General features: G+C 35.4%; 1 protein-coding gene and 2 pseudogenes across 1 annotated transcript; 2 read left to right on the forward strand and 1 right to left on the reverse strand.

Moving 5' to 3' along the window:
• Positions 1-9,481: 9,481 nt before the first annotated feature.
• LOC148543870 (protein FAR1-RELATED SEQUENCE 5-like) lies at positions 9,482-11,504 on the forward strand (annotated as a pseudogene).
• Positions 11,505-12,471: 967 nt separating this feature from the next.
• Positions 12,472-13,207, forward strand: LOC107615115 (uncharacterized; annotated as a pseudogene).
• A 639-nt stretch (positions 13,208-13,846) lies between these two features.
• Positions 13,847-15,523, reverse strand: LOC110266763 (uncharacterized). Its single transcript, XM_021111769.2, has 7 exons — positions 15,111-15,523; positions 14,864-15,035; positions 14,704-14,790; positions 14,495-14,623; positions 14,285-14,406; positions 14,040-14,112; positions 13,847-13,939 (listed from the first exon to the last, which is right to left on the reverse strand). The coding sequence occupies exons 1-7, from the start codon at positions 15,521-15,523 to the stop codon at positions 13,847-13,849; spliced, it is 1,089 nt and encodes a 362-aa protein (XP_020967428.2).
• Between the last annotated feature and the right edge of the window lie 7,823 nt (positions 15,524-23,346).

Below are 23,346 nucleotides of genomic sequence, written 5' to 3' on the forward strand. Positions count from 1 at the left end.
CGTAATTCTTTTAGCAAATGAAATAGCGACGATTAAAAATTAATTACTACAAATTTATTTTTAAAACTTGAATGGCAAATAGTGATAATTGTAAACCACCACAAATATATTTAAACGTTGTGCAGTAGTTGTTCCAGTAATTACTAAAAATCGCCCTGAATTCATTTGTTAGCGCCTTAAAATACACCAGCCTACTAAATATTGGGATCTATTTAATGGTTGAAACCGCCATAAAGCCTTTAAAAAACTGTCATTAAATCTCATTTTTTTATAGTGATATTTCCATAAAACTTTTTTACTTCTTGCTTGCCCATTTTAGAAGTATTAACAAATTAATGTTAAAAGGGTAAGATATATGATAGAGAAGATAAATTTTAAGTTTGTAAGGTAATTAATTAAGTCTCTGGCTCACCAATATCTTCCAGGGATGAGTAATGTGCTCACGTTGATATACAAAGGGTTTTCTTTCAATTTTTGGTGGTATGGACTTAGAATCCAAAAACGGCAAAGGAAATCTTATTGGCCTCAAACCTGGAAGATGGATATTTAAAAAAAAAAAAACATAAAACTTATGTTGTTGATAGTCTCTAGAAACACTTGGCATATAACGAGTAGTATAATGATTCACTTAGTTTCAACAAACACAGAAGGGATGATAACCAATTTTTGAATGCTTTGATTTATCAGTCTCTCTGGATTATGTATTGTGATTCTCCCATTTAATGGATAAAGAAAACAATTATCATAATTACAACTAGTGATATGGATCTAGAAAATTTTGATAATAGAGACAAAATATATATAACATAATAATAATTTTTATAATAAAATTATTATGTGTACATAAAAATTAGTAAAAGAGTTTATTGGAGCTAGCAATTTTTAACATTTTTTAATATTATTTAATTAGTATAAATATTAAATTATTTTTAATAAATAAATTTTAATTATTATGTGTATAAACTTTGAAAAATATATATGAATACAAACAGTATTGATTCATGTGTATAAATTTTCATAAATATATTTATAAATTATATATTTTTTGTGTGCAAAACTCTTGTAAATATGTGCAAATTATTACTGGTTAAAATAATAATATTTATTAGCTATGTTCTTGGGGGGCTAATAATATTTTTTTACTATCATTTAACTAACACAAATACTAAATTATTTTTAACAAATAAATTTTAATAATTTATGTGTGAAAATTCTGAAAAATATGGATATAAACTGTATTGATTTATGTGTGCAAACTCTGGTAAATATAAGTGTAAAATATATGCTTGTTGTATGTGCAAAATTCTTATAAACACAAGTGCAGGTTATTGCTAACCAAGTACTAATAAAAAATAATAATATTTATTGAAATTTTTTTAAATAAATAATTTAAATATTTTATTTACGGATATATGTAATTTTTATCATATTTATCAATTTGTATTTTTTTTTACATATTTCGTTTACAGTGTAAACGAATTAATATTGCTTATATCTCGTTTACATTATAAATGAGATAAGACAAGATTTTATTTGACTTTATCTCGTTTGCAAACGAGATATATATGTATATACATATTGTTCTTGCTGAAGTTGACCGGTGTATAGCTCGTGGTGCCGGTGAATACTTGTAAGCTTTCCGTCAGGATGAGTTATACTTGTAAGACATGAAATATAATTTATCATGTATTATGTATTATAATAATTCTATGAATATAGAATGTAAGACATGAAGTAGAACTTAGCATATGTTGTCTATCTTGAGATATAGAAATTGGTGCCTTTTATAGACATAAAATTGATGAATCATATTCATGTTATGACCATTTGGTCATTAAGATGGAAATGATGGTCATTAAGTCAGTAATGAATGTGTCAGTTACAACTAAAGAATGAATGATAGTTAACGCAGAGTTATAACTCATAATAAGGCACAATAAAAACCGAGTTATAAGGTGATGGATCACAGCCCCTAAGCTTAGAAAATAAAATGAGTTATAATTCGGTTAAAAGATAAGTGAATAATGATATGGTGAGCCCCCAAGCTTAGTCGGGTTATTATGTCGGCACTTATTCAAAAAATAATTGAGTGATAAGAGTCATTCAATCAAGATAGTTGTGTGGGTGATACTTTTCCGCTTAAGAACAATTTTAGCATTTGATTGTATGTGAACTGAAAAGTTCAGAAATAGATATCCATTGACGGAATTGATTGTATGATCCTAGGATATAATGATTAATTATCTTGGAAATTTTTCCGGCCCACAACAGCTTATTGATGAATTTCTCGCTCAAAGTAATTAGTTATTGAATATTTACAATTTATAGTGAAAGTCTGATATGAATAAGATGAACTGAAAAAATGAATATGTACAAAGTCGCAACATATATTGAATAATATATATTGTAAAAGTAAAAGAGTTCAAAGTAGAAAAATATACCTTGAAAGTTGATAATTATAGAGAAGAAGACAACATATATGAATGTCATACATGTCAAATGTGAATATCTGAATTTTGTTTTGTAGGACATGCTTCAATTTGATAATAAAGCAACAAGATAACAGTCATTGAATGATACATTTAGTATAATGTGTTTAGCAGTTACAATATGACGAGGGATATTTTTCGTACAATAATAGTAAATTTTGAATGTTTGCACATATTTTTGCTTAACTTTTTGTATCAAATCAATAGTAACATAAATAAAATAAATAGTGCAACAGTTATATATTGCTAGAGAATAAAGAATATATAATCAATCAAATGACAGAGTTATTAGAATTATTTTTAAACAATTCAATTTTGAATTTAAGTTCATACAAAAATACATTTAAATTTATAAATGTAGTAGGAAGAAAGAATGAAGTATTGATAATAAAATGAATAATAGAAATTGAATTAATATAGTGTTATTGGAAAATTTCATTATGAGTTTTGAAAGAATTCAATTACATTCGAGACTTGGACACATCTAATTGTATAGATGATAATAAAAATAAATAAATAAAAATAATTCATGAAAAAAAATTAGCATGATCGTATGGAAATTATAATGCCATATAAAAATTAATATGTTTGGAATTTGTTCATGTGTGATGAATGAATTCATATATAAATTGAAATTAAACATGCTTTCGTTTTGATGTTTTAGTTTATCAAACTTTAAGAATGATTTTTGAAATTTTTTTAAATAGATTTGCAAACCTTGATTTTGGAATATAGAGAACAAATTTAATGAAACTTGAATAATAATAATTATTCAGGAATATTTTGAGTATAAAGAAGTCTTGACACATGGATAAGAATAGCTAATGCAAAGAATGAATCATGATATGTTTGGATTTAAAATGACAATGATATATAGAGAGAGGTTTTATCAACACTCTCATGACAATAGATAAGAAAAATGTAAGAGATGAGGCTACTGTGTAGTAGATGATCCCAAGAGCTGAAAGCAAAATTATAAGCGACTATATAGCAGGTTTTGTACTCTTCACACTTTTGGTCAAGAAAAAAAAAGATAGAACGTGGCAAGTAATTAAAGAGCATGAAATTAAAGAAATTTTGTAAGTGACATACATTGATTTATTTAAATTTTTAGGAGTTTGAAGTGCATATTTTTAGGTTTCGAATTATTGATAGAAAGTATAACAAATTAAAGATTAGTGTCAATAGTCATTTCATTATTCTAAATGAATTGTTTGTAAAATTCTCAATGGATATTATTTGGCCTTATGAAACTGAGTTTTGAATAGAGGTTGAGAAATAAAAAAAATTAGAATACATAAATTGCTAAAATATGTGAATGTTATTTGAAAATTAATTCAAGTATTTGAATATAATTCAAATTCTTTGAATCAATTCGGTGGAGCAGGAAATTAGTTTGCCGGCCCCACGGTGGGCGCCAATTGTTCTTGTAGAGGTTGACCGGTGTATATTTTGTCCATCAGTGAATACTTGTAAGCTCTCCGTCAAGATGAGTCATACGTCGGCAAGGAGAGAATAAGGGGGTGGGTACCTGCAAAAGATACTCCGACGCTCAAGTCAGTAAGTGTTTAAGAGGTATAAGAATAATTCTATGAATATAGAATGTTAGACGACATGAAATAAAACTTATCATGTGTTAGGTATTATAATAATTATATGAATATAGAATGTAAGACATGAAGTAGAACTTAGCATATGTTGTCTGTCTTGAGATATAGAAATTGGTACTTTTTATAGGCATAAAATTGATGAATGATATTCATGTTATGACCGTTTGGTCATTAAGATGGAAATGATGGTCATTAAGTCGGTAATAAAGGTGTCAGTTACAAGCAAAGAATGAATGATAGTTAACGCAGAGTTATAACTCATAATGCACAATAAAGACCGAGTTATAAGGTGACGGATCACATATATATCTCGTTTGTAGTGTAAACGAGATAGAAGCAATATTAATTCGTTTATATTGTAAACGAAATATATAAAAAAATAAAAATTAATAAATATACTACAAATTGTCTATATCTGTAAATAAAATATTTAAATTATTTATTTAAAAAAAATCCTACTTATTGATCATGAGCATTGCTCATTAAGTAAATATGGGTTGCCAATAAAAGTAAACTTATGTAATGTATATGTGTGTAGGTATAATTGTGAGTATGCGTGTATATTCTACCTAAATATATACATGTATTTATGTATGTAAAATCAAAAGGAGGAATACCTTCGGGTATTTTATGAGGCAAGACATTAGTACATATGAGTAAAGAAAAAAAAAGAGAAAATGAAAAAATTGACATCGAATTTGTCATAAAATCAACTCCTTGACAAAGCAAATAGAGGAGAAGGAGACATCTAACGATGAATATGGTTAATTCATTGATGCAATATTATTTATATATAAATTGCGAATGCAAAATGGTAACAGACATAAGCTACAAACAAAAGTTATAGTAGTTAATCGAGGTGAGTTTTAGCATTAGCCTCACCTGGACCAGGCTCATTGTTAACCCATGATTTCTGACACCAGTTAAAGGTGATGTGGCAGGTCTTTTAAAAATGCAAGTTTGAGCACCTAAAAAATATTATTTGTTACAGAGGTATCTTGAAATGTTCAAATTAAAAAAGAACCCTACCACGTCACCCCTTCCCCCAACACCCCCCTGAATCCCTCATTTGTGAACGTCACTCACAATCCAAAGTGTAACACCCTAGGTAAAAATCGTATCCTTGAAGGCTTTTAGATAGGGTGTTACCCTTGATAGAAAATCAATAAACTCAATTGTTATGCAAGGAAGGAGGGAAATACACATTAAAACTTGGGTAGCAAATCGAATAGCACTGAAAAGACGGAATTGAATACACTCAAAGAAGTTCGAGCAAAATGAATAAAAACAAAATTCCCATGAGTATGGTTCTAAAAGAAGAAAGTGCTTAAAAGTAATTATGACGAAAGAAAAAGAAACCAATGCATCCTAACTAATTTCATCGAAGAAACTCTCGTCCTTGTGTCATATCCTATCCTTGGTTGGGACCCTTCAGTCTTTCATGAATTGAGGTACTAGCAGTCCTCTTCCTGGCTAGGGCTGTCGGACTCCTCTTCCTCTGCCTCGGAATCTGATTCGAGATATACTACCTCGGGTGACCGTTTCTTGAATGCTGAAGTGTTCATATCTAGGAAGGTTACGACAGACAGTTGTGTGTCTTTTTCTACGAAATCTTGACCTAAGTAGATAGTTTGGAGTACGGTAGTAGTGGTCGTAACTACCCACGCGTGCTTCGAGGGGTCATACTCAGAAGTTATCCTCGGGGGGCGCTGCGTCGTCTCCATCCGCTGTGCCATGTTCCTCTGGAGATAGTATGGAAAAAAGAAGGGATGAGAACTTAAAAAGTCTCAGCAAGAGTGCTATGTAACATCTCCATATCTATCCCCAGTCCATATGCGGGATTTAAAAAATCATATGGCATGGCATGTATTATGAATCTTTCTTGTAAAACGTAAAACATGATAGGCATAAAAGAAAAGCATGTAATATTGACATAGACAAGTCAAATGGAAAGGATAATAACTCATGAAACATCAACATAATCATAACTTAAGAAAATAACCTTAAAATATAATTATAATCAAACTTTCCTTTATACTTCTCCTATCTTAACTTGTAGCTTTTATGGAAGGTATTGAGCTCAAACCGGTATAAAAATGGGAGTCCCCTTCCTTTACCGAAGGTTCTTATCCCGAACGTTTTGGCGATCACCTTCCCTTACTGAAGGATCATCTCGATCGATCACCCTCCCTTATCGAGGGATCATCTCGATATCTTGTCTTTGGGGTCACCTTCCCTTACCGAAGGATCATTTCCTCAGTTTAATTTACAATTAGGGTTTTTTAGGCATACACAAGAAGAAAATCATATAAGAAAAAATCATGGAAGAAAATGGACAAGCTTGATGATAAAAGGGGCATGTGAAATAATGAGACCTTAGTTATAAGGCACAGTATATGCATGAACTCTCTAATTAAAAAGATCTCAGTAACATAATGGCATAAATTGAAAGGTCATATTAAAGTACAGAAAATAGAGCATATTAAATAATTGAATAAAACATTATAAGAAGGTATGTACTCTCGACCCTAAGGGAATATAAATAATATAATGGTATACAAGATCATATAAATGCACATAATAAAAATAGGATATATTAAATAATTGAATAAAACATTATAAGAAGGTATGTACTCTCGAACCTAAGGGAACATAAATAATATAATGGTATAAAAGATCATATAAATGCACATATTAAAAATAGGGCATATTAAATAATTGAATAAAATATTATAAGAAAGTATGTACTTTCGACCCTAAGAGAATATAATGGTATAAAAGATCATATAAATGCACATAATAAAAATTAGGGCATATTAAATAATTGAATAAAACATTATAAGAAGGTATGTACTCTCGACCCTAAAGGAATATAATATAATGGTATAAAAGATCATATAAATGCACGTAATAAAATAAGATATATTAAATAATTGAATAAAACATTATAAGAAGGCATGTACTAATGACTCAAGAGGATATGAATGACATAATGGACAAGCATGATCAATGTGGATAAAGGATGAGTAAAAGGTAATTAATGTCATAAGACACTGAAACATGATAACATGCATGGATGGAAGAAAATAAAAATAGAGCATAATACATGCCAAATAAAAAAAAAGCATAATTCCCTACTCTTTTTTCTAATGCCTCTTTATTGCCTATGAGCTTGCTTCTTGTGTTTGCACACAGAATATTTTCGTAGAGAAAGAAGGGGGAGGATTAGTGTTTGAGAGGGGTGATCTTCTACCTACTGGTGTACCCCTATTTATATACTTTCAGTGGCAGGGTGGTTGGGATAATTTTAAATTCAAAAAAAGGGCGGTTATTAGATTCCTATCCACAATTCAAAATTCTAAACCCATCTCCTAACTGATTTTCAAATTTCGAATTGAATTTTGTTTCTAGAAGGGATAAAGGGCGGTTGTTACACAAAGCAAAGTTTGAACAATCTCCAAACCAAAACCTAGCTTCTTCAACTGTTCTGCCGCAATCCGTCCTTCCCCCGTCCCGGACCCAGGCCCTGGGTTCTAGGTCGGCAGATCATCCCCATCCTCTCTGGCTTATATGTTCGAGGTTTGGAGCAGGTCGTCATTGTCTCATCGGTTGCCGTAATCTCGACGGTCGCCGTCCGATTTTTTGTCGAAGGTTAGTGACATTGCTTTGACTTCTTCGGTTATTCCTTTTATGCTTTGTGTAGTGAAATTGTGAGTTGAAATTAAGTAATTGATTTTGCATTGTCGAAATTATTGCTAGCTATGGATTCGTGACTCTGCTGCTGATGTTTTTAATTTTTGAGTATGCTAGTTTTGAATTTTTTTATAGATTTATTGTTTTCTGGATTAAGGTGATTAATTGTTCTTGTTTATTAATTTTTGTTGCTGGTTGTTCTGGAGGACGCATGGAAGATAATAAGGTAAATGGGTAGAATATTATAATGTAAAGCAAATGTGTACTTTGTTGATAAACTAAAATATTTTTGAGCTTGAGTTAGGGTCGATGTTCTCCTGGGATTTATTTTGGTTGAACGCTTTATTTCCTGAAAAAATTGTATCGGATCATGCGAAAGATATATATATATATATATATGGACCGGATAAATTAAATTTTACTTTAGATTGCTATATATTGATGCCATGCTTTATTAAAATCTTATAACATAAAATTTTACTTACACTTTGTATTAATGTAAGGCTGCTGCATTTTTCTTTCTGTCTACCATGTCTCAATATTCCTCTTGACACCAAATTCTGGTTGAACAGGTTTTTCAATACATGCTAGTGAACCCTTGTTAACCAAAAATTCATGTCAATTTTTTTATTGAAGTATTTATTTTCAGAACTTCATTGTAAGGTAGTTACTTGTTTATGGTGGGTGTATTTTAGGTTCATAAAAGAATTCTTTAGTCCTTGCTTAGCTTCATATAAGATGCATTATGTGTTGTTAAGTTGCACAAGCATAAAATTTCTCCTTGAATATAGTACATGCAGTCTAATTCTGATTTCATGAATGAATCAACATTTAGGTAAGACATACTCTTATATCTTTTGTCATGTCCTTCCTGCTGGTGGTGAGGAACTTAAAGGTGCTGAGGTTGATAGGATAATCAATTTGAAGAATCCCATAGGAATTGATGATCCAAATGTAGCAACTATGCATATGGAGGCTTTCTTGTGTTAAATGTGGACATACATGTGGAAAGATTATTCTTTTTCTATTATTTTGGAGTGATTTTATATTTACAGCATGTCTTCAATTTTTTTAAATGCAAAATTTTTTTCATATGTTGTATGCTAGAATGGAAGAGGAAGATGTAGCCTCGTTAGTTCATGGTGCAGTGGCTATGGCCATGAAGATTTGTTTGTCGGGAACGAAGAAGAACTGGTTTCTGATGACCCAGATGTTTGTGTAGGCGATGAACCTTCATCGGAAGCAGGTGAGGGTGCAAATATGGACGGGTATTGTGGCTATAATGTTGGTGATGATTTTTACGAAAACTGGGAAGACAAAGGCATTGATGGGATTGCTGACTTTAGCCGAATTAACTTTAAAGAAATAACTTTTGATGAGATGAGATTGTTACATTTTCCCAATCGACATGTAGCTTTTTCTTTCTACAATTTATATGCAAAAATGAATGGGTTTGCCGCAAGGAAGACCAGGCTAAGGCGAAATGCCAAGAAATAGGCGATACAACAGTAGTTTGTTTGCTTTAGGCAGGGGTTCAGAGAATTTGCTGCTGATAAGGAGGCATACGAACGTAAGCGGGAGCCTAAGCCTGAGACTAGATGTGGCTGTTTGGCACAAATGTGTGTTCATCTACATTTGGAGAGTGGTAGATGAATTATTTCATACTTTGATAATGTTCACAACCACGAGATGCTCGACGAAACACTTACATTTATACTCCCTGGTCATAGGAAGATGAATGCTACCGCAATTGAACAAATGAACATGATGCTGAGAGTTAGGATTAAAACACCACAGATATATTAATCATTTGTGCATACTGCAGGGGGTTTCCAAAATGTACCATTTTTTAAGAGAGACATGTATAACCAGATTGATGAACAGAAAAAGCTAATAGGGGGCGATGCAGTGTCTTGTCTTTGATGGTTGGAATCATATGCAGAGGAGAATCCTGGAAAGTTTGTGCGTTACTTAGCAGACAAAGAGGGTCATTTGGTGCACCTTTTTTGGTCTGATAACTGTAGTCAATTAGATTACCATGTGTTCGGAGATGTTGTAGCATTTGATGCAACTTATCGAAAGAATAAGTACATGTGCCCACTGGTTGTGTTTTCTAGCGTAAATCACCATAACCAAACCATTGTTTTCGCTGCTACCCATGTTGCAAATGAGAGTGAGGAGACATATTCGTGGCTACTTAAAAGATTTTTGGAAGCTATGAAGGGGAAAGCTCCTGAGTGTGTTATCACAGATGGGAACGGAGCAATGAGAAAGGCGATTGAAAAAGTGTTTCCTATGGCTTATCATCGTCTCTGTGCATGGCATCTCCTTCAGAATGTAACATCGAATTTGGCAAATTCAGCATTCACTTCTGAGTTTAAGAAATGAATGCTTTTTTATTATGAGGTTTCAAAGTTTGAAGCCGGGTGGGAGAAATTGGTCACTGAGCTTCAGCTTCAGATAATCACTGGGTCTGTGACCTTTATGACCGGAGGAAAATGTGGACAACGGCTCACATTCGTAGCCACTGTTTCGGTGGATTTCGGACGACATCAAGATGCGAGGGTTTGCATTCGATGCTTGGTAAGTTTGTCCACTCCCGCCATAATTTGAGGGACTCTGTTGAATAATTTTTTCGCTGTGTATCGGAGATGAGATCTCGGGAAACACAATCTGATATGCATAGTGTGGTTGGACACTTGGGGTTGCAAAGTTCGTTACATGATTTGGAAAGGTCTGCTGCAAAGTTACTAACGAGGGAGATATTTCTCTTGTTTCAGCCCATGCTATCCTGTGCATGTACATTAAAGGTCCGGTCTTGTACATTGACTCCGACATCGGACATATACACCATTTCACGGTCGGACAATTTACACAACTATTGGCGTGTTTCGCACTATCCCGAGGATTCGATATTTAAGTGTTCTTGTTTAAGGATGGAATCCCTTGGAATACCATGCGATCACATTGTGGCCCTTCTTGTACATCTTGATTTCATGGAAATCCCAACGAGTCTTGTTTAGGAAAGGTGGTCTAAGAACGCTCGGTCGAAGGTGAGGCAATATGTTGAGAAGGGACTGTTTTGTTGGGACTCTATGGTAAGTTGTCGCAATTGGATGTTGAACGACCTATGTAGGGAGATGTGTGTGCTTACTTCAGTGAGAGAAGATCAATTTGTAACAGTGACTGAGAAGGTACGCAGTGAGATCAATCGATTAAAGCACAATACCAAAGCCGGGCCTTCGTCACCCGCGGTTGTTAGCCAATCGTGCACACTCGAGCGGTGAGTTCAAGACCCACTTGTTGTGCGTCGCAAGAAGAGGCTAAAGAAGGACTCAGTTAATCGTACCTTGGTTAGGGGCGTGAGACGGTGCAGCGTTTGTCGTCGGGTTGGGCATAATCAAACTTCTTACCAGTCAAATCGTCGGCAGGGCCAGCGGCAGCAGCCTAGCCACGAGGAAGACGTCGATGAAGATAACTACTACACTCCTAACTTTGGGGAGGAAGTTGATGATGTTTGTTCTTTAGTATTTTTTTAAATTCATTTGTTTTAGTTTGTCTCTATGATGATATTAAGTTAAATACATATTATCTGATGCAGGAGTATGCTCATTACCATTCTCAACCCGTGGGGCAAGAGGAACACTTTTCTCCGGATGAAGAGGAGTTCCAAGTGTCATTGACGGATCCTTATTATAGTTGGCATGAGTAGAACAAATATAATTGTGGTTTAATTATTTTGATTTATTGTTAGGGAATTCCTTTATTATATAGGTTAACCATGTGTGAAGGTACCTTGCTGATGTAGTTTGGGTCTATGTTGTTATTATTGTGACCTTGACATGAGGATCTACTTAACTTAAATTTGGTGCATGATTGGCTTTGTTGTGGCACACTTGGTTTGTTTTTTATCTGAGTGTAAATGATGTGAAATGCTTTGTAGTATTCTTGCTATGTTGAGATGTTTGCGGCAGGAAAACTAATTCTAATTATTATTAATGTGACCCGAATTTCCTATTTTCTAACCAATTTGGAGGATTACTAATTCTAATTATTATTATTGTGACGTGAGTAAAAGGCTTACCACTGCACATACCCCTCAATAATGTATGGGCTAATACACTTGTACATTTTTTATTATTAATAACAACAACCAATAAGCCTTGTAAATAGTTGCATTAAAGAAAGTTTTAGTAAAAAATTATTTTTATAGGTTTCTCTCCATGTCATGACCACAAAAATTGTTATCTTTCTTGTCATACTATTGCATTTTACTTCTCTTTTACTTGTCTAGCTTATAATAATTTAGCCTTCAGGTACTCTTTTGTACTCTAATTTGGAGGCCTAGTAATTCTAAGGGTTAAGTACTGAAATCGTCCCTAAGGTCTGGGGAGAAAATCAAAATCGTCCCCGATCTTTTTCTGTTATTAAAATCATCCCAAACGTTACAAAACGTTATAAAATCATCCTTTTTTATCTCAAATTTATTTTTTTACCAAATTACCCTTAACTATTAAAAAAAAAATAAAAAATATATTAAAAATAAAAACAAAACCCAACCCCAACCCCACCCCACCGCACCCCATCCCCAGCCATCCCCATCCCCTTAACAAAAAAATGAAACCCCATCCCCATCCCTTTAACAACAAAAATTAAGCTTCATCCCACCATGATCATCACTTCACATTAACCCTCCCTTCCTCATTAACATTCTCATTAACACTGGAAGTAGCGGGAGCAGCAGTGGTTACAGCAGCGCTGGGTGTTGCTCTGAAAACATAACAGAAGAAAATGACGATGAAGAAGAGGAAGGAGGAGGGGAAGAAGAAGGCGATGATGGTTGCTTGGATGATTCGGAGGCTGTGGTAGATGCTCTAGCCGCCAATGACAAGCGCCAGAACCCTTGTTCTGATTCACCTCCTTCACACGGTGATGAATCTGTTGTGCAAATGGCTTCATCGAACTGTGAAGATCCAAACAGGGGGCCGAATTCAGGGTCTCAGAATTTGAAACCTGAGAGTGCTAATTTGGTTCCTTGGACTGGTAATTGCCGAGCTTGGAGGGCTGATGATGCATTTCGACCCCAGAGTTTGTCCAATTTGTCCAAGCAGCACAGCTTGCCAATCTCCGACCGACGTTGCGGTGGTGGTGTCCTTTGGAGTCGCTCTGCTATGCCATCATCATGTCCTATATGCTGTGAGGATCTCGATTTGACAGACACGAGTTTCTTGCCTTGCTTGTGTGGCTTTCGGCTTTGCCTCTTTTGCCATAAGAGGATTCTTGAAGAAGATGCTCGCTGCCCTGGATGCAGGAAGCCTTATGAGTGCGAAGCTATTGTTGAGAGAGCCTAGTGTGCTTGGAGGCAGTCTCACCCTTCGGTTGGCTCGATCTTGTAGCATGGTCGAAAGGTCTTGAGGGAGCTCTATCTGTTTTCGGATGGTCAAGAGTGGAGTAGCCGGTGGCAGAGGAGTAGAGAAGAGAGAGTGCGAGGGGAGGGCGGAGGAGGGTGGCGGTGTTGAAGTTGAAGAAGAAGAGGAAGAAGCTGGATTTTCTCACTGGGAAGAGACATTGGGGGTGGGGGTGGGGGTGGGGGTGGGGGTAGAGGGAGGAGGTTTTTGTTTTTGTTTTTGTTTTTATTTTTAATATATTTTTTATTTTTATTAACAGTTAAGGGTAATTTGGTAAAAAAATAAAATCGAGATAAAAAAAGGACGATTTTATAACGTTTTGTAACGTTGGGGATGATTTTAATAACAAAAAAGATCGGGGACGATTTTGATTTTCACCCGAAACCTTAGGGACGATTTCAGTACTTAACCCTAATTCTAATTAGTAATAATAAGTTTGAACACATAATTACTGGTATCAAGCCACAATAAGGTCGTAAAGAAAAGCTAAATAAGTAATGTTATCAAAACAAAACATAGTAATAATAAGTAGTCCTTGGCCACATGTTACTAGTCCAAAAGGTGGCCCGATTGAAACATAGGAAATGCATACTCCTAATACAACAAGTTTGAAAAATGCCATTTGTTGCTCCGCAATCTGCCAGATCTACTTCAATTTCGGCATCCAATGCCTCGCCTCATTGAATGGAGCCATCAGTAATGCAAGTGTCGTGTGCACTCTGACCATGTATTCATCCATCTGCAACATAAACTCAAAATATTTTTGGAGAATACTGAAGCATAAGATGGGGTTCCCCTTCGTAAACAAAGATTAATGTTCGTAATGGTTATTGACCTACTTTGTGATGAAGATTGTGTTGAAACGTATTACCTATAGCCATCCAGTTTAGAACTAAAACAGTTGATGTGTCACTGTCACGGTGAACTTGTTAATTACTCAAGTTGCCTTGCCAAAAAGTCCACAAGGCATGTTCGAAAAATAAAACAGAAAGACTATAATTTTTTTCCAAAAACATTACTCCTGACCTGATGTTTTAGACAAAAGCTAGATATTATTCAGCAAGTTTAGTTACTGCTCTATTACCGTTGTTGGCAAGAAGGAACTCTCTCCACTGGTGAGATTCTGAAGTTCATAAGGTCGCCGGTTATCCTAGAAAACTCAATTGGGTATGATGGGTTTCCAATCATGCGAGACACCGTATCTCCCTACACAAAAATGGGATTCGAGGATAATAAACAATACCAATCAGATTGTGCCGAGCCAACGAGACAATTTAGGGGAAAGCCATTTTGCCAAATTGCGGACGAAAAGATATATCTCTTCCTCACCGGTGCATGAGTCCAAAAGATATATCACTCCCTCTCTAAATCTGATCATCGCAAGATACCAGTGGCCTGAATGTTCTTTAATCGGGAAGTAGCCCTAAATCAAAATAGGCAGTTTGAAATGAATTAGTAAAGTTGTCAATACCTAACAAGGGAGGGAGGAAGAAGCATACTCACATAATGCAGGGTCATGGATGGCTTCATCAAAATTTCTTTGTAGTTGTTAATCAGTTCCGTTACCAATTTACCTTCACGCACATCCCTCTATAAATGTTACAGGTCATTAGTAGAAAAGATATGTTTCAACACCAGCCAAATATAGGGAAGGTTTCTTTACCGCGAAAGATGGTGGCAAGCTCCAGAAATGTCTACCATCAAGGCCATCATTAGAAAGGGTCATTCTCATTGCAAATGCATGGAAAAAATCATCATCTGAAATTTGACCCAAATGCAAAGTCCCAAAATGGTTCCTCCTGAGAATGCAATCCCAAAACCTAACAAGCTCCTCCCTGCGAAGAAAATGGGTCATGGATTTAACTGAAGTTTCACTGAATCTTACTCGTCAATTCGTCAAAATAACTTACTCTTGGTCACCATCGTATTTGAAGACGTATGCCACCACCAGTGATTGCACTTGATTAAGCTTGTTCTCGCTCAGCCTCACCAAGTTTTCAGGAAAGGTCTGCCCGATACATCGGCCACGACCCATGTTCATGAGGCTCCTGAATAGCTTTACTGATGTAGTAGAGGCGCTCCCAAATAGACCTCCGTTCATCACAAGGCCTCTAGTGGTTGGCACACTATGAATAATTAGAGAAGGGGGCGATGATGGCTGCATAAATGGTCGTAACATAGATGCCATTCGGGGCAAGTTCGATTGTGCACAGCCTATTGCATTTCCAGCGTTTGTGGGCAGCTGGCCAATGACAGAGGGTCGAGGATTGAAAGGGACTCCACTTGCGACATCAACACCTCCTCCACCCAAGAAGGACGACATCGACTGTGACGGCAAGTGGTTACTCTTCCTTGACATCGACTATGACGGGAAGTGGACTGAAGCATGTCACACCTGCCTGGCCATGAGACAATACCAAAGCATTGCCATTAACATCAACGGAAGCTGCGAGAAGTGGATAAAGATGAAGACAAGGTTTTGCTCATAGTATGTTATTAGCCATAGTCAACCTTTGTATACAGGTGATATGTAACATCAATAGAAGAGCACAATCTTCAAAAATCTGGCTATCACATTTTGACACCCTGCCTTTGTTTCAGCACTTTATCTACTGCCAATGAATAATATGACTTAGGATTCATTTTGTCGCTACTAATTAATTAATAATAGTGTTATCCCTGATTGCACAGACTCGCCTTTTAGATGCGATTTTTTTGACTGAATGAACATAAAAAAATAATTCACATGGAAAAAATAATTCAATTCATTTAACATTTAATTGACAGATTAAACATTCATTTTCTTCCTGTTATTAAAAATACTTTAGATTAGAAACATGTCCATCAAGAGTCTCATAAAATTATAATTTTTACAAATTTATAGAAAAAACTTTTGTCCAAGTACAACTTTTTAATTATTTAAAAAATATCTATCCCTCTCATAAAATTATATTCTACAATACAATCAGACTTTGTATTTTTTAAAACATATATATAACTCCTATGAAAATATATTTATTAAAGTCACACTTGAGTATAAATTTTATAAGAATGAAAAGGTGGGTGGACAATGGCCCAAGTGTCTTTCACATCTATATTTTGTCTTATTGATGTCATCACCAAACTCTATGTAGATATATTTTAAAGAAATGATATTCCCTCCAGAGTCAACTTCACCAACTAACTCATTTCTAAGGATAAAGTTACTCACATTGAAAATAACAAATACAAGGGAACATGTTTTGAAACTCTAACTAGCGAGACAAAATGCATTAAATGCTTACAAGTTACAACAGACAAAGTGGCTCTAGAAACATATTTCAGCCGATTACAACAAACAAAGTGGCTCTTGGAGCATATTTCAGCCCACACTACCTTATGCTAGTCATGAGCGTACAAGCTATCATGAGTTCGAACGAGGAATGTAAAAACTTTTATCCCTTGGCGACGTCTTCCTAAAATGGAATCCAAGGTCATTATCAGAGACTCATATCACAAATCATTCATTAATGATACAGGTCAATTATGCTCCACATACGGCAAAAGCAGGTGGGAGGCACCAAAAGAACGGATGTCTAACATGCTGAATTGAACATGTGTTTCGCATTGCTACGATTTCAACAACCCTCCCATCTATAGGTCGTCCAGGTATCAACGTTTGAATATGTCGCCTTGTGAGTCGATATTGGGCATTCTGACAAGGGTTTCCCTAAATTGAAGCAAACGTTAAAGGGAGTCACACATAACAAATGAAGCAAATAATCATCATCACATACTCATTTGAATGTCCATCCGAGAATAAATAGTTGAATAACAAGGTATCCTCACGATTGAAATCCATTCATGAGTGGCTTTAAACTTTGACCTAGTCTTAGCAACCTTCTGATTAGAAACAACAAGACATGCACATTATGTTTTGTTTGATTTAACTACTTCAATGTAAATCACTGCTGCATATAAATGTTCTAGAATAAGAAATTTTACCCGCATTGTGCTGCAAGCAGTAGCAGCTCTTAAACGCTTTGTCGGCGCTGATCCAGTGCATCGCCCATCTGGTGAGTGGAAGAGCATCCTTCCTTTTAGCACCAGGGCTGTCAGCGGCTGCGGCGGGTTGTTCTCCTCCGAGTCAACTGCAACAGTCAGGATTTCTAGGGGAAGGGTTGGAGCTTTGCTTGGAATGGAGGAGCCGCGTAAGATGGTGGCATCTCTGTGGTTTGTCGATTCAAAAACATCATCAGCAATAGCTTGCACATTTTCAGCATGTCCATGCAAAACAAAGGCAACAGCGGCAACTTCTTCCCTACAAAAGTGTTAATATAGTATATAAGATTATTACCATGGATGGAAAAAACGACCATGCACATAAAATGCATTTCAAAATAGCATTCATCCACCTGAGATTTCGCTGCTGGGAAGCGACTGTGCATGGTTTGGATGGAAACATGTCTTCGTACCTAGTAGACCACTTGAATATAGATGATAGAGAAAAAAATAATTAGTATTGGGCACATAAACCTTCAAACTAAGTGTGGAATATATAGTGATACCACTCTCCCAACATATGAGACTATTGGATAATACCCATAGTATAATGTTGCACTATATTAGACCAGTGGACACTACCATTATTTTATTTTGCATGTCAAACTAGGCTTCACACCAACGGCCAAGTGTCCCATTGTGTAATAATATATTTCATAGTAATTCATAGTAAATTTATAATCGCATGCATTTAACTTAACATGAATTCATGGTATAACAATATTTATATTAATAGTAAAAGTATAAATTATGAATACAACTAAAGATCTAACAGAAGAAGTATTTATATTTATGAGTCTTATTAATATTATTTCAAACATTATCGAAATTCTTATATACATATAACATAACTTTTTCTACAATCTCAATTGAAAAATATATTTTATTCCAAGAATTCAAAAATAAATAAGGATAATTACACTATAAATGAGACAACTAGTAATAACAATATATGAAGACAGGAATATTATGGAATAATGTTATTGTTGGCCGAATACATGGACTGGTATACATTAAGAAAACAAAAAAAATTCCACAACGACTGAAATGGCCAAAATTTTAATTTACTTAATTCTCATTTATTAGGACATAAGGGAACCGTTGGAACACATATCTGAAATTCAATTCATGAATTCATTATGCCAACAAACAGATGCCGAGCTACTTCCTTTAAAAAGGCATGACTCAAACGCTATAACACCATTATTCTATAACATCCCTTCTTATTTTTCATTCAAAACAATGGTCATGCCCAAAAAGAAATTATATGTTGTTTTCCATGGAAAAAAACCTGGGATCTACAACAATTGACCAGAGTGTTTTGCTTAGGTGAACGGTTTCAGTGGTAATCTGCACAAGTCTTACGAGGACTATAACCAAGCTAGGATTGCATGGGAGGACTTCCTGGAAAATCAACAATCACAACACCAGAGAACTTCCATTCAACAAGAAGCACATCAGGGCCCTCTTCATCGAACCGATTATGCGACAACGTTGTATCAACACCAGGTCACGCCATCGCCACAACCCCACCTTATTACACAAGACTCTTATACAACCGATGATGACTTCTATAATGAGCACTTACTCAATCTTCATGAACAGGGAGCTCTCAATGAAGGGCCCCCTTGCTGCGTCGGTTTTCCCTTCGTTCGTTTGTTATAATCATCATTAGTGTTATTGTCCTATGGTATGCTTTATTACGAAACTAATTTATACCTTGTTATATTCTTCTATTACAGTAAACTAATTATAATAAGAAGCAGCAATCTAACTAATCACCATGTGTAAGGAATCTGTATCTTACGTGCCACTACATTTCAAATAGTTTTGAATGCAATGTTTATATAAAAAGCCACAAGCAGTTGAATATATATTAAACAAATTTTTAATTTACAAAGGCATTCCTTTCTGCACATCTTCCTTGCAGATCTAAAAAAATCTATCACCACAAGCTAAAGACAAAAACCATAAATATCCCATTATGTGCAATAGAATCATAATAAATTAAAAAACTTGCATTGTACTCTTTGTGCCATCTGACGTACGATAAAGCACTGTTCACAAACGACAACAATTATTTCTTAAGATTTTAGCTTTTTTCGCATTGGGCAAAAAAGGATGCTACAACAAATTCTTACTGATTTAAGCTCCCTATTACATAAGTTCGGTTTAGTTTATTAATCTTCCCATATGATACCGATTTTCAGAAGAAATTAACTCAACTACCCTGAAAATCAACTACTTAATACAATTATCAAATAACCATTAAAACCTATTCTTCCAAGTAATACATTTAGAGAACCTTTTACAAAATTGAGTTCAGATAACAGAAATGCAACATATCCATAACCACACATTACAACAACACACCAAATCAACAAGGTTCCACATGAGAAGATTCCTCAGCACCACACCTAACTTACTCAGCCAACAAACTAGTGGAGCATTAGCACCTTAATTAGCAAGAACAACATACCCCTAATTAAATTAAACAATACATAGCAACGCATACAACCTAAAAAGAGGTAAAATAACAATAAAGGAGAACATCCAAAACACAGCACACATTCAACACACAAACAACAATGGAATCTACAATTTTGTTGCACAACCAAAAAAAATTACAAGCACCTCTTCATATTGCATTGCCTTCAACGTTTCTGTGTTTTAGTGCATCGTAACGACCCCTCAGCTTCTTGTATGCCTCTTCTAATTGACTTAATTTCGCACGGAGAGCATTGTTACTGTCCTTTACAAGCTTCAGCTTCGAATAGCTATAGTCCCGAATCTCCTTTCCGGTTAAATCCAACACACGACCTAACATCTCAAATGCTGCATCCTCTCTTGTAGTTTTCTCAACCAAGGAGAATCGACCCCTGGCTGAAAGCTCAACTTCAAATGGATCGCCCGGAACCACCACAGTGAACCCGTAAAATGGGCCTTTCTCTCTTGTAAACCGTTCTTGCTTGAAAAAGCATGGACCAGGAATTTGAGCATCATGGCACACCTTCACCAACCAATTCTCCATGTTGGCCACAACAGCAAACTCCAAATTCAGCTCCTCTTCTGGAATAACGGGTATTCTTGGGATTACATTATACCAAACACTAAATTTCGGCCATCATCTAGAACAAAACAGATCAACAAAATGCTATAACAAATGCGACAACAGATGTTCTGAAAAATTCACCAACTGAAGTTTTAAATACTTACACGACACAACTGCACCACGCTGTGAGCTTTCGTTCGACAGATTGTTGTTATATCCGGAGGCTCCTTATCCAATTGCGCCAACGAATTCACCACACGAAGCTTTCTCCCATGACATCAAACACATTCTTGCCTTGAAGCACATACAGACATGTTCATAGCTATTAAAACATTGGTACTCTGGAAAAGTGAAGTTAGTTACCTATTCGTTAGCCTCTTCCCAACTAGTAGAAACACCAGGACAGTGTCCCTTTGTCACAACAAAGAAAAAGAACCGCTTCAACCCTAAATCCATTTGTTCTTATTCTTCAATGTTACTCTCCTTCTCCCCAACTGTGTCTTTCAAGTAGTGTTTCAAATTTCAATTCCAACTTGGGGATTTTGTAACCATCAATTTCTCCCATTAATACTTAATAGTAGTTAATTTTTAGAAAACGCTAGCCCAAATTGCCAACTTCCAGAGGACTTCATTTTTTCATATAGCTGCTTAAGAAATATAGGCTAAGAAAAAATTTTACATAATAAGCCCAACCCTAAACACATCACACATTGCAACAAAAAAAAATATATATTTCAAAGGTTTTCATTTTTATCCTTTGATTAATCCAAAGGCCTTCGTAAAAACAGGCCCAGACCCAAATACATCACACATATGTAAAAAACATAATTCTATTTGAAAATCTCAATAACTCCCAACACAAAAACAGTTTTTTATACATTACCTCCACCATTGGGTCACATTACAAATACAACAAAACCTATTCACCCATTACGTTCTGAAAAACGAAATCACACTCTCCAAGAATTTTTTAACTTTAAATACGTGTCATCCTAACAAAGTGCCAGCACAACAAAAAATAAAGGCTCATTGTGAGCCTAGTTCACATGAGGCTAATGCTAAATGTAAGACCTAGAAATTTTAGAAAATTTTATTAAGAACTAATTTAGATTTATTTATCATTAAGTATTTTAATCTCTGAAATTATTTTATTAAAGATAATTAAAACAAATTTTGATTAATTGAGTTTAAAGTAATTTAAGATTTTATCTGATTTTATAATTATCGAATTATTTTCTATATTTAAATTATAAAGTTTAGCAAATGAAAAATAATAAAAATTTTATATGATTTAGTTTAAATAATTAAGATTTCAGAATTTAATACAAATAATTTTATAAATAAAGAAAATTAATTATATTACCTTATAATTTCAATTAGAGTATTTGATTTCAAATCAATTAATATTTTAGTATAATAAATAATATTTTAGAGTAATTTTAGAGATTTAATTAGATTCTAGATTAACCCAAAATCCCCAATTTCATACACATAAAACGCTAATTTTACCCTAAATTAAATCCTAACCTCACAACCACTCACCATCCACCGCTCCAAGCCCTATACACCCACATACAGAAGAAATGAAGAAAGGGAAGAGAGAAGTGGGAAGAACCGAGTGGGGAGGAGGAGAGGGAGAGCACAGAGAGCAGAGGGAGGATACAGAGAGGGGACATGCTACTGCCGTCGTCCAGTCGCCACGCCACGGCCGCTGTTCATGCGCCGCCGTCGTTGACAAGGGGAGAGATAGAGCTCGCGATGCAGGAGTAGAAGAGAAGCCATCGTCGCGCGTTGATTCCGGTTTTGCCACGCCATCTCGCCGTTGGGGTCGCAACCACCATCGCCGCCAAAGCCGCGCGTTCGTCCCTGGTCGCGCCACCACTGTCGTCCAAGGAGCCGCCACCTCTGTTCGTCGACACCGTTCAGGGAAGAAGGAAGAGACGCACGAGCGTTAGTGGAGTAGAGAGCCTCTGCTGGGTCACCACCGCACCTGGGTGCTGCTGTCGAAGCCACTCTTACCACCGCTGCTACTAGGGTTTGTTGTCGTCAAGCCCCGCGTTGCCACCGTTGGAGGAATTTCGTGCGCCGCCGCCGCCATCGCTGCCGGTGTGGTCGGAGCCACCGTTGCTGGTTTGGTCGGAGCCGCCGTTGCTGGTGAGAGAGAGAGGCTAGCCAGTTCTGCTTCTGGTTTCTAAAATCTGACAAGAACTTCATTGTAGTTGCTGGAGTTGCTGTTGCTGTTGCTCTGGCTTCGTTTTGAACCATTAAACCGCTACTATTTTGGTAAGCCCTACCTTGTTTCTGATTCTTCCTTGTTCTACCAATTTGTTTTTATCTTAAAGCATGTTGCTGAAACTATTTGTATTGAATAAAGTGCTTATAGTAAGTTACGTTGCCGTTGCTGCCACGGTCGCCGGTGAATCATGCACCGCCATCAAAGTTGAAGATAGCACCAACCTTCTTCTTCTAGTTTTGATTTTCCTATTCTTGAACTTGTAAGCTTTAATCCTTATTCTGCTTCCATTTTGTTTCTTAGTCTTTTCCTGTTCTGAGTAAAGAAAACCTATATTTCTGTTTAACACTGCTGCTCTGCCTTCCCTGTTTGCTGATGGAATTATGATAGGTGATAGTATTAATGGTACTAACGAGCTATTAGAGTTGCTGTCGCTGCTGAAATTAACAAAGATGGGATCATTGCGTTTAAATTCGATGGGTTCGACTAACTGAGGTAGGGGCGCTTTTCTTAAACTTGTTTTACCTTCCAGAGTTATTATAAATCGATATTAATGCGTAAGATATATTTTTGTGATTTCGTAAGTCCTATGAATTGAATTGAGTTGCTTTGGATGAATGAGATTATTAGTTTGATTGATAAACTGATCAATTGAGAAAGTTGGATATTTGGATTAGTTTATTGATGTTGTTAAAGTGGTTTTCCTTGAATTATCAGAGAAGATTTATTATTGCCTTTTAGGTTAATTTTGGAAACGGTTTGATTTTAGAAAAGATTTAATATTAAAATTTAATTTGATATTAAACCCGATTTGATATCG

This window comes from Arachis ipaensis, chromosome B9 (genome assembly GCF_059453495.1).
Source record: "Arachis ipaensis isolate K30076 ecotype BB chromosome B9, ASM5945349v1, whole genome shotgun sequence".
NCBI lineage: Eukaryota > Viridiplantae > Streptophyta > Magnoliopsida > Fabales > Fabaceae > Arachis > Arachis ipaensis.